Raw genomic sequence first — 12,827 nt, forward strand, 5'->3', positions numbered from 1 at the left:
ACTTGTTGCACGTGATGGTTGGCCTGCCGCGCTGCTGAATTTTCCCACGCGTTTCTGTCATACAATGCCCTACACGTTGGTTTCTCGGAATAACGAAATTTTGGGCGACATATTGTGAACTGCTGCTTATTTACACGTTCTCAGGTGCATGCTAGTATGTTGGTGGGGTAAAGCTTACCTCTCAGATGTCTGTAACGATCGAATCGTTTACGCCTATTAGACTACCGCTCCGAATTCACACGTCGTATTTTAGTAATGGAATCCCGTCCACGGCGCCCGCATTTTTATGAGGGCGACATGCGAAAACACCCGTGTACTTAGATTGAGGTGCATGTTAAGAACCCCAGGTAGTCCAAATTATTCCGGAGTCCCCTACTATGGCGTGCTTCATAATCAGATCGTGGTTTTGGAACGTAAAACCCAATAATTTTTTTTTAGTAATGGTGAGCGTTTGTCTCTTTTGACTGTTAATTACCCGACGTGGTAGCTCAGCGGCTATGGTGTTGGGCTGCTGAGCACGAGGTCGCGGGATCGAATCCCGGCCACGGCGGTCGCATTTCGGTGGGGGCGAAATGATAAAACATCCGTGTATAGTCTAGGTGCACGTTAAAGAACCCCAGGTGGTTGAAATTTCTGGAGTCCTCCACTACGGCGTGCCTCATAATCAGAAAGTGGTTTCGGCACGTAAAAACCACATAATTTCATTTGACTGTTAATTAATTTTCTGTCGGGTGCGCGTTTTGCTGGACCCAATAAAAGTTTATTCATTCACTCACTCACTCACTTTGTCAGGTGATTTACCGTGTCGCCTAAGTTTTGTCTACCGTTTGAGTTTTCTTTGCATAATCGCGTTTGCAAGACCAATACAATCGCGGAAGTTCCAAATAACGTAACTATATTGCAGGCATTTGTATTTCAATGGCAGCACCTCGCACACAGGGCGGTTGACCAACCGTGCTGCTTCAGTTTTCTCGCATTTGCTATCGTTTGGGCCAGCCTATGTGCTGACATGTGTGCGCGACGCGCTGGACAAGATTACGAGACTGTTGCATCCCCGTATTGTCGTTGTATATTTACTGGAGTTATATAGTCGACAATCGCCTAATTTTTGTATTATTGCGATAGAAATTGTAGGGACACTCCTGACGAAATTCCGCTGACGCGGACGTGCGCTGCGGTGGGTAGTGGCTTCGTGGGCGCTGTTCCCGCGCAGCTTAGTGTCGAAGGTCGCGTAAATTTTGCTCTGGAAACGCATTGTGGCTGGAAGCAGCAAGAAGCGATCGCTTGTCGCTGCTGCCCCGCTTCACGCCAGCGTCATACAGCGTGTTTACCGTCAGGGAGATGTGTTCATGTTTGGCTTTGCGCACGACACCGTTGGTTAATTTAACAAGGAAGTGAAGGTTTACTGTATTTTACAGTGGCAATAACACGTACAGCTGCTTAATTATAGCCGTCTGGTAATTCGCTCTCCCAATCGCTGCTTCGGTTTTCGGACGAAACTATTAAAAAAATTAAATTGTGGGGTTTTACGTGCCAAAACCACTTTCTGATTATGAGGCACGCCGTAGTGGAGGACTCCGGAAATTTCGACCACCTGGGGTTCTTTAGCGTGCACCTAAATCTAAGCACACGGGTGTTTCCGCATTTCGCCCGCATCGAAATGCGGCCGCCGTGGCCCGGATTCGATCCCGCGACCTCGTGCTCAGCAGCCCAACGGACGAAACTATGCTATGCTGACGTAGTGACTAGGAGAATTCATTTTATTTTTGTACAGAGTTGAAATCATTCCTTCTTTTCTGATAACTGTTCGCTCAACGAGTTTGTATTAAGCCACAAGAAAGCAAAGTTGCTGTCAGAACCTGCAGATTGCTGTTAAATGTGCAGGTTATTAAGATAGCAATTTTCGTAAACATTTCTAACACATTATTGCATACTTTACAGTCATGCTGTGTTCCTGCCATCAGCCTGGTATCACTTTGGGTAGACATCATTCTTTGTTGAGGATCAGCACAGAAACAAGCCCACGGAAATCTGCTTTCTTGATCTCAACAGTGTATTTTCATGTCTGCGACCACTGGAACCGATCTTTCAGGATGACTAGTAAATTGTGTAGCGTGCCCGTGATCTATTCTGTTCTGCATCTGAAACTATGGACGAAAGGTTTCACCCAGCGAGTGGCGACTTCCTTATGGGCCAATGTACCTGTGAACTCTGGGTTAATTTTTGTCTCTGTGACTGTTCAAGCAAGTCCACAGAAATGTCCCACTAAATTTCTTAGTACACGTGAACTGCAATGTCCCAGCCTGCAGTGAGCCTTAGTGAAATGTTCAGTCGCCAAGATACCTGTGATCTTTTCAGAAGTATTTGTAACTGCTGCCATTGAAGAACAGTCATGCTCTGCCTCTGGTAACTTCCATCGAGGCTGTCTGATACCCGTGAATTTTTAGGATGAAATTGTGTTTAATGTGTGGCCGCTGAAGCAAGCCCACACAAATCCTCTATTAGCTTTTCATATGCGTGAACTCATATAATGCATTTTTCTGTCTATGACTGCTGAAGCGAGCATGCTGCAAGCTTTTAGTTAATTGTGTAGTCGCCAAGGTACCTGTGACGGTTCAGCAATATTTGGCTATGACCAGGGAAAGGTCACATTCAGCTTGTTTACTTACTTAGAGGCCTTCAAGCCTATGAACACTTATGGTGAATTTGTGCTTGTGACCACTCAAGTGCAGCAAGTGTCTTGTAACTCTAGTACCTGTGAAATCTGTACCTGTCTTGTAACGGCTTTTGTATCTGTGAACTCTCCAGTAATGTTTGTGTTTGCAACTGCTTAAGTGATCCTTTAGTAATTTTTTTAATGCCCAGTGTGTCATAAAATATTTAGTACCTTTACTGTGTGCAACCGCTGAAGGAGGCCTGCAGAAAGTGGAGTAGCTTCCGTCATGGCTGAGACACCTTCGAGCTTTCCAGCAAATATTTTATTTATGTGCCCGCGACCGTTGAAGTGAGCCAGCCCACAGTAGCCCTCCTACTAACTTCCTTTGTACCCCCGCATCCCTGCATAGGGCTTTTAAAGTTCTTTTACTGGCCGAGGTGCATCTGTGTATTAGCCCAACTGAAATGGTCTTGCCACTACACACGAAAGTGTCGATGTTTGCTTTGGTGACCTTTGCCAGAATTTGTTATGGATGCACAGCGCATTTGCTCTACACTCTAAGAACAGTTGCAACCTTTGGGGCATAAATTTGCCACAGAACAATAATCCTCATCTGTCTTGCTTGCGTTTCCTTTCTTGAAAACCCTGCGCTCGTTATTTTCCTGTCGAGAATGCTCTGTCATGCTGATAATGCGCATGCTGATCGTGACATGGAAGTACCGGGCTTGCAGCGTTAAAGAAAGGAAATGCAGGCAAGACAGATGACGGTTATTGTTCTGTGGCAAATATACACCCCAAAGGGTGCAACTGTTTTTAGAGCGTAAATGGATGATCACACAGAAGCTGTTTGTCTATATATGACCACTCAACTAGCCTTGAGTAATTTTGTTAATGCCTAATGTAGTTGTGACATCTTAATTTAGCATAACTCGTGCTAGTGTATGTAACTACTGAATATGGCCTAGGGAAAGGCTCTGGCAACAAGTGGCTAACATATCTAAACTTTTCAGCAAATTTTGCATTGATGTGCCTGCTACCACGGAAGTGAGCCCACAGCAAGCCTCGTGATAAGTTCCATAGTGACCCCACTGCGAATTCTTAAATTTTCTTGCTACCCAAAGTGCACTTGTAAAGAGTTTGATTAATGTGCACTTTTACTAACCATGGTGCGGTATAAATAACTCCTAATAGCTGAGCTTGTATGATGAAATCGACTTTTGTTTGCATTGATGGGTTTTACTGAAAACTGCTGAGTGCATTTTAGAGTTCAACGAGTGATCTTCCTGCAACTGTTTTATTGAAATAAATGCTGTATATTTAATGAGATTGTCAAATGATTCAGCAGCCTGCAGAACTTAGTTCTGTAGCTTCGTCCCTGTTAGCACAAAAAAGTATAGGTTGCATGTCTATATGTTTTGAATTAATGCATTTTGATCAAGTTGTATGTAATGTATTTGCTTAGCATACCAGGGAACCATGTGCACAATGCTTAGTTGCACTGCAGCCTTCATTTAACGTGCTTTGAGATGCCGTGGGCTGCATTCCTGGCTTGTCTCCTGGTACTTCAGCTTTTGCATGACAAAAATATTTGGTCGCCTTATTGGACCACTGGGATGGATCTTCAAGAGCCATGCAGTTCCTTTTTATCATTGCCCACAAGTCATCACAAAACCAGCTTACTTTGTTAATGGTATGTAAATTGCAGCAGGCTTATTGCACTGTAGGGCCCATACTGAGGAACGTCCCAATTATGGTAACTTATAATCAATATGGACGCCCTGTGATTATCCTAAATCCCCAACCAAATGTCCCACAAACGTCCTTTGGACGATTTTTAAAATGTCCCAAAAGCGTCCTACATCCTGATAAAAATGTCCTTAGGATGTACTCGGGGTTATGCAATAAGAATAATCCGTATTTAAACATCTCTTGGACGTCCGAATATCCCATTATGATGTTCGGGGGACGTTTCTATGAACATCAATCCCAGGGACGTCCGAATGTCCCGTTTTCGATCTCTGCTGGGCATCTGTAGGACGCTGGTGCTCCAATGGGTTATCTTCAAAGGTCCTGCGGACGTCCGAATATTTGATTCTGATGTACGATGAACGTTCTTGGGATGTGCAATTCTCTTGCGTCGGACGATCCTATGGACATCCGTAGTACATCATCCGGACTTCTAGGGCAATATATCCTTTGTAGGACGTCCTTTGGACATTCACTGGAGATCTGTGGTCCAATGGGCTGTTATCGTCCAATTTCCTCAGGCGTTTTTCGTATAGGATTTTACTCAGAGCTTCCCGTGCTTCGAACGATGCCCAGCACATATCCCCCTGTACTGCTTCGTTTGTGGTCTTCCCGTGGGCACCTAGTGCTAATCTTCCAACAGCTCTCTGATTTACTTCTAGTCTCGACTGAACTTCTGTCCTTAAGCACAGGACCGCATTCCTGAAAGTAAGCCCTGGCACCATCACTCCCTTCCAGATACCTCTCAGTACCTCATACCTGTTGTACCCTCACAATGCCCTGTTTCATTATCCCGGCATCTCTTTGCCCTTTTGCTATGAGAGACTGTTCGTGCTTTTCCGTGTACCTCTGCCCTTTGTTTATCCATACGCCGAGATATTTGTATTCGGCCCCTTGGGGTATCTCGGGGCCTTGTATTGTAAGCTCCTGATCAGTTGTATCGTTGAAAAACATCCCACCGGACTTAGCTGCACTAAAATTGAAACCTAGACTGTTTCCTTCGTCTCCACAGTAATTTACCAGGGTTTGCAAATCTTCCTGGCTATCTGCTAACAGTACAATATCGTCCGCATACATTAAACTCTGTAGTCGTTGCTCAACAACCTTTCCGCCTAAACTGTACGACAGATTATAGCCTAGATTGGTTCCTTGTAGCCTTCTTTTCATACTTATCATATAAAGCATGAACAGCAGCGGTGATAGAGGGCAACCTCGCCTTAATCCTTTGTGTACCTCCACAGTTGTACTCTTAATTCGTTCCCATGTTATTTCAACATTATTTCCTCGATATATTTTCTGTACAAAATCAATTACCTCATGACCGATACCTTCATCTTTTAATATGCTCCACAGGAGTTCCCTGTTCACATTGTCGTATGCACCGCTTATTTCCAGGAAGGCTAAATACAGAGTTGAATACAGGGGTGTTTGCATGTGTTTGCATGTTTGCAAAATATAGGGGTGTTTGCAATGGCGGCCTTCAGCCGTTGGAGAACAATTCTGTGCATTTTGAATGACACTTCTACAGTTATAAGTCGAGCCGCCTGACATAGCCACTTCTCCGCCGTGTTTATGCAGGTGTTTTTCTAACCTTCCGCGGTGGGCGCAGTATGTCTAGAACTGCAGCGTCCTGTGCTCTACGCGGTTGTACGGGACTGGCGACCACGCATCATTGCGCAACTGCCCAAATAACAATACGAGTCGGTTTTGGCACTTCACTTGGTAGAGCAATAAACGAGGGATACAAAAGAACCTGTGCTTTTTCCTCAAATGTATGTTTCTCAATAATTCTTCCAGAGCTAATAAAAAAAAACGCCACTATAGTCGGATACAACTTAAGTCTGCAGTAACGCCCCGCGCACGCCCTCATAACCGCCATCCACTGTTCCCCCGTAAGGTGCAAATAATTCGTACTTCAACCTTTTCCTCTAGCCTATCATAGTGGAATGGCGATAGCCTAATTCTTTATTGAAGTGAAATAAAATGCTTGCTTCGCTGCAACTATTGTCAAGTTTCACTTCAGTTGGCAGTGAAATTTCCTGAGTAAAACGGGCCCAGCAGTGAAATGAACCGGAGACTTTGGAAGATTTAATTAATTTTGGAGTTTTAAGTGCCAAAACCACGATCTGGTAATGAGGCACGCTGTAGGGGGGGACTCCGGAAATTTGGACCATCTGGGGTTCTTTAATGTGCACCTAACTCTAAGTAGACGGGTGTTCTCGCATTTTGTCCCCTTCAAAACGCGGCCGCCGTAGCTGGGATTCGGTCACGCGACCTCGTGCTTAGTAGCCCAACACTAAGCAACCACGGCGGGTACACTTTCGGAAGAGTGAAATGCTCAGACTCATTACGCTTTGTTCATTTCTGTTGCACACTTCATTGCCTCAGTCGATGAAAAGACTCTTCAAGAACAGCGACGCTCCGGATTTATCAAGTACGACGCCATTTTGAAAAAGCCGCATGACCATGATTTTGTTTGCTTCTGTGAGTGGCTGGCGGAGTAACACAAAACCGCGCAGTCCATGTGCCTTGGTTGTCAACTGCTGTTTTTTTAAGTTGTATGCTACGACAAGCCTTTGTCTTGCAGTGGACATAAAATAGGCTGATGATGATGATAGAAATCTTTATTTTGCACTTTCGTTTGTTTACTTGTTCTTGCTGCGCTTCTTTCCTGCGCGAGTCCATTCGATGTGGTTCCTTGTTTGCCAAGTAAAGAAGAGTTGTATCTCACAGGCGTACCTGTGAGATACACCTTATTTCATTTCTCTTTTAGTGGTTTACGCGTCTTTATATGGCGAATGGCGGGCGTTGTCCACATTTATACTGGTAAAGGTACCCCCACCCCCATCATTTACCTAGAAAAGCTACCTAGGATTTTCTGCAAAAACGGATAGCCTCACGGCTATCCAAACCACTCTAGGCTACTCGATCTGCCCCAACCATCTGGCTCCTGCTGGATCACCACCCCCTGGCCTTTCACCAGATCACCACTCCTACCGGACCCACTAGGCCCTTCCTGCCGGACTGCTCAGCCGCTGCTATGGCGACACTTTAACCCTCTACTCTCCTATCTCCTTTGCTCCCACTATCCCCCCCACCCCTGTTGACGATGAGCCGTGCTCCCGCAAGGGCTGCAGAAAACAGCGTCAACCTTTCCTTATCCCTTCGAGAACCACTTCTCTCTCAGAACGAGCACAATACAGCCGCTACCGCAAACAAAAATTGCTACTGGTAGTGGTGTTGCGTGCCCTGAAAGTCGAAGGAAAACAAAAGGATGCCGACGATACTGTTGCGTATACAAGTGCCACAACTACGTCGGGATGAGGGAGGATGTATCCTTCTGCGTCTTTCCATCTAAACCCTACGAACAAGAACGGAGGCGGCGTTGGATCCAAGCAGTCAGGCGAGCCGAGTAAGTTCCCGTCTTGTCGCCCTGTCAAGCGGTGTCGGGCTGGTTTCTAAATCGAATTTCGCGTGTGTGCTTGGCTTATTCTATAGTGAAGACGGTCAGCCATGGCAGACAGTACCAAACAGCAGAATCTGCAGTCGGCATTTCGTCGGAAACAAAATGAGCAATAGCATGCACCATCCGTCACATGTACCAACCATTTTTCCTTCGCAATACCACCGCCAAGCCCCTTCCAACGCCACCGCACTAAGCGAACGATACGAAAGGTAAATATTATCCATTCATTGCCAATAATTATGTGGGAGGGAAGCTGCCTTGTAATGCGAGTTGTGTGCGCATAGTGCCGGCACACGCGCGACTAAGCCGCCTATGTGTTTTTAAAAATGCGGATGAGGACTCGGCGCTAAGATGCATCCGGTAAATTTATGTAATTAGTGCTAAATGTTGCCAGCGTTGTTACGGATCCAGCAGCGGAGCACTCAAACCTTTGCTTGCGCGAGTCAGCTGATGCGATAAAGCTTTCTTCTCCATTGACTGCTGTGGCGAAGTAACATCAAAATTTTTTATGTCTAGCCAGAGAAATATGGAATGTCTTCAGGCCAACTAATACTTCCAAAACCATAGCGCAGCACGACCGGAGCCATAGCTGCTAGATTTGCGAGGCAGGCTGCCACGCAAGCATGGCAACGGCACACAGCGCAAAGATTAAAGAAACACACGTGCTCGCCGCGACACACTGAAAAATATATAAAGCTTAAAAAGCTTTTTTCGTCATTTCTTCACTTGATGGTGCTAGCTTCTTTACGAAAACTATCTGCTTGAAGCGGTGCGAAAACGGAAACATACGAACTATAATACGGCCGCGCACGTGTTTCGTCTGGTCGTGCGGCTACTACCAGAGGATCCAAAATAAGGGAAGGGTTGGGTTGGAAAACTCTTTCTTCACGCAGGAAAATCCTAAGATTCAAATTCCTTTACAATATATATAAAAGTAAAACTGGTATCGACAAAAGACTGTTCATCAAGGAGCCGCATTACGTTTCATCTAGGAGAGACCACGCTAACAAAATTAGAGCTTATCAGTGCCGTACCAATGTGTTTAAGTATTCATTTTTTCCTAACACGATTAGCGATTGGAATGAGCTCCCTAATGAAGTGATGGCAGCTTCTAGTTTTGAAAATGCTATTGAGAGTCATATTCTTTGATTGTTCTGTTATTCATCTGTGCACATACGCTACTTTTTTTTTCTGTTTTGTTAGTTAGTTACTTTGTCACTCACTTTGTTTTGTACTTTGTTAGTTTCTATTCCGCTTTTGCGAATTTCAGTGCTTAAACTATGTTCTATTTACTGATGTATTCTTTTGATGTTGCTGAATATGTTTCCATTGTGACCACCTGTATTTTAACCCCCCTACGATAATGCCGTGCAGGCGATGTAGGTATACCGAATAAATAAATAATAAATAAATATAAATAAATAATATGCCGCGTTTCGTCGCCAGGGCGGCGTGCAACGCACTCTTTTCGACGCGCCGCCTATCCAGCGCTGGTTCCCCATACTGCCTAATGTCCTACCTAGGTTACAGTGCCTAGAATAGCACTGTACCTAGGTTAAACAATGAAAAAAAGAGAAAAAAAAAAACACTAGCATGGCGCGCAGTGGCGCTGTCAGCGTCTTGCGCTGACAGCGCCACTATGGCGTTAAAGAAGAGCTATTAGAAATAATAAAATAAACCCTTTTATGTAGAAATAGCAATCTTGACTTGGGTGTATTCGCGTTTAATTAGAATTTAGAGGTTATTTTGTAAGCAGCAAACAATTTGTTGCGCTTAGTTATGAGCAAACCAACTTTACGTGCCTTCACCAGCCAAGCTTAGCAGTGTTAGGCCTACGAGCCATAACATCCACAATAGAATTCAGATTCAGCGGCGTCTAATGAATCAGTCTTCATAACACGCGCTAGTTGAAAGAAAGCGATAAGCGCAGTCACTTCTAGCTCGCGAACTTCATGCGTTACCACGAATCGAACCCAGTTTTGTGCTAGGTTTGAGCCGTCGCTTCGATGGGTACCTCCATGTTTCCTGACGCAAAGCTTTTGGGGTCGCTATTTGTGATCCCACTAAATCGGTGAAATAGCGTTCCCAACGCAAAACCCAAACGCAGTTAGCGTCTCGCGCATGCGCAGTGGCTTTGACGCTATTTCTTTGGGGCCCCAAAACGTTTGGGATTGAAGTCGGTGAAATCGGCACTTTGCTTCTTTATATTAAATATTTGACCTTTTATGCCGAAGTACAGTTGTGCAAAACAGTGCAACACTACAAATTATTTTAAGACAGAAGGGGCTGTAAGGATTTCCAGATTATCCGGCAATAAAAAAAAAACAAATTTCAGTAACAAAAGAGTTCTATTGTTGAATTTGAGAGTTGGTGATGAAATTAACGACTTCATGCACGCTGGGGATATCTCCACACCTACAGTACAAAGGGAAGCCTGCAAAGCTTTCGTGTCCAGTCCGCAGCCACGGTTGATAATGTTGGCTGCAGCGGGACGATGCCTATCAGCAGACCGATCTTCATACAGTTCGACTATTGCAGCTCCGAAATGTACCTACTGGACGCTGCAAAGGAAGCTTCGTTTTGAAATCGCATGAAAGTAGGACAACAGGCGACGACTGGTTGTTCAAGAACACCATGTTTGTTGTAAACCTGTGGTCTGTTTGTTGCAAATCTGTGACCGTGTTCGTTTTAAATCTTTGCCTTTTCCAATATACGTTCATGGTAATCGGTCTCATGTGTTGCTTCTTGAGACACCAGCATGCATGTCACGTCACCTTAACAATAGCCATAGTTTCACGTGCATCTTTGGCAATACACTGTCATTTAATGCATCAGCAATGCCATGTGTCATAACAGCATGGAATAGTCTTCCTGATAACATTGTGTGCTTAACAAATCATGAATCGCGATGCCTTTCGGGAAAAATTGCAAAGCTGCTTGTAGCAACATTGTATAAGAATGTTTTTTTTTTACCTGCATTGCTACCTTGTTATTTGTACTTGTGTTATTTTAATTTTAGTGTGTGGAATATAATATTGTGATTATGCTGCCTAAAGCTTACCCTGGACAAACATATTTGAACGATGTTTTTCGTATCCTGTGACTACCTGTATTCATATTTATATTCATTACTCCTGCAGAAATACTTACCTTGTAGCCTCCCTTATTCAGTGCCCTTAAATGGGGCTTTAAGGTATTTTAAATAAATAAATAAATGAACACTGTGTGCACATGTCATGCCAAAGAAATTGAGGCAAATCCGCTTATTGGATCTTATTGCACTTTACAAGAAACATGATGACAACACGGTCTTGCATTTAGTGCTTATGTTCATAAGATCCACTTCGACAGCTGCTCTCTGTTGTGTGGCGGGCACTTCGGGAGGTGCGTTTGGCGGCAACATCATGTAATTCAACCATTCGACCATCTGCAGCTGTGGCAGTTCCCATTGATTTCCTTGGTATTTCTTAGTGGCAGCAGTGAAATTTCGTTACATTGAAACCATGTATAAACACACTTCGTTATATTGGGCTTCAAAATACACGGTGCCCTATAGACAAGAAGTTATGAAAAGTTATATTTCTTTATATAGAGAACTTTGTTATATTGAAGCTCATCATATCGAGGTTTAAATATATCTCCACATACTTGTGCAACAGGCTTAAAAAGGAAGCACCTTTGCATAATAATCCGACAAAAGAGCCTACTGCACAAAGGTAGAGGGTAAACACTAGGTATAAAACGGACATGCAGTGCCTGTCATGTCCATTTCTTTTCTTAGTCCCCATCTTTCTTGCACTGTACATTATGCACGTAAACATTTGTGACGTACATAACACTGTCTTCTCCAAGAAATGTTAATCTGAGGCCTCTATTTCGCAGCACTGCCATGCCTACCACAGCAGAGTCACAAAGTAGGCAGCATCTTGTATGGGTTAAGAATTCCTAGAGGGTCGAAAGTCCTTTTGAGGCTGTGCATTGCCCCCAGGGCAGCAGGTGTCTTGCACAGGTGCAGGTACCGTTTCTTGTGCAGACCAATTCCATGCTCGGCGCTGATGCTCCCCCGCACAGAAGCTGTCCACTCGTAGACGAATGGCTCAATGCGTGTCAGCAGTGCCTCGTCCCAGCCAGCGGCAGTAATGTTCAGGTGCAAGTTGGAGTCACCCATGTGCCCAAAGCCACACACACGTATGGCACTGGTGTCTCGCACCTTCTCGCGTACCAGAGCCACCGCATCCATATATGAGGCCAGTGGCACCGAGATGTCGTACTTGTACACATAGCCATCATGACGCAGTGCTTCGCCGATGCTCTCGCGCAGACGCCACAATTCCTGAGAGAAGGAAAGCACGAAGATGACCCTTCACGAACACTTTCAAGCCAACAGAAGGCTGTGAATAATGCTGTTGTTTTGTGTTAGCAGTTTCTTGCCTTTTGTATCTTTTAGTGGATATTGTTACATGGAACATAGGCCAATTAGTATATCATGTATTTATTGTTTTAAAGTAGGCTGCATACTTTGATGCCCTTTTATTTTTTGTGTCTCATCGTCGTGCAATTCATAGCAACCAGCCCAGCTGTCAGTTTCTATACACATCGAGGAGCAGTCAAAGTTCCCGGGATTGGTTCGCCAATGCCGAACGAGCGATAAGATAGTGTACACATGCTTGGGTAGGGGGCTGGGTATGTTTGCACGTGGGCGAAACGGGTCTGGACAGTTAGGGCGCAGTGGTGTCACTGCGCAGTGTGATGTGGACGTAAGTGGTGGGCAGTCGGCGCAGTGTTGCAGTTCAAACAGCATGTGAACATCAAGTTCATGTGCAAATTGGGAAAATCAGCTTTAGAGATGCTATTGGCCCAGCAGCAAGTGCATGGTGGTAATGCACTAAAGAAAACCACAGTTTACAACAGGTTTGCACGGTTTAGGAAAGGGCAGGAGATGTTGTGCAAATTGGGAAA

At 44.7% G+C, this 12,827-nt stretch overlaps 1 protein-coding gene across 4 annotated transcripts in view; it reads right to left on the reverse strand.

The window, feature by feature from the left end:
- Positions 1 to 11,126: 11,126 nt before the first annotated feature.
- The window catches only part of D2hgdh (D-2-hydroxyglutaric acid dehydrogenase), a 122,408-nt gene continuing 120,707 nt past the window's right edge, over positions 11,127 to 12,827 (reverse strand). For all 4 annotated transcript variants that reach the window (XM_050172649.3, XM_055067244.2, XM_055067245.2 and 1 more), the window contains exon 8: positions 11,127 to 12,201. In XM_050172649.3, coding sequence (XP_050028606.2) covers positions 11,776 to 12,201 — 426 coding nt within the window. In that variant the 3' untranslated portion in view covers positions 11,127 to 11,775. The remainder of the gene's footprint in view (positions 12,202 to 12,827) is intronic.

Source organism: Dermacentor andersoni, chromosome 3, assembly GCF_023375885.2.
Source record: "Dermacentor andersoni chromosome 3, qqDerAnde1_hic_scaffold, whole genome shotgun sequence".
NCBI lineage: Eukaryota > Metazoa > Arthropoda > Arachnida > Ixodida > Ixodidae > Dermacentor > Dermacentor andersoni.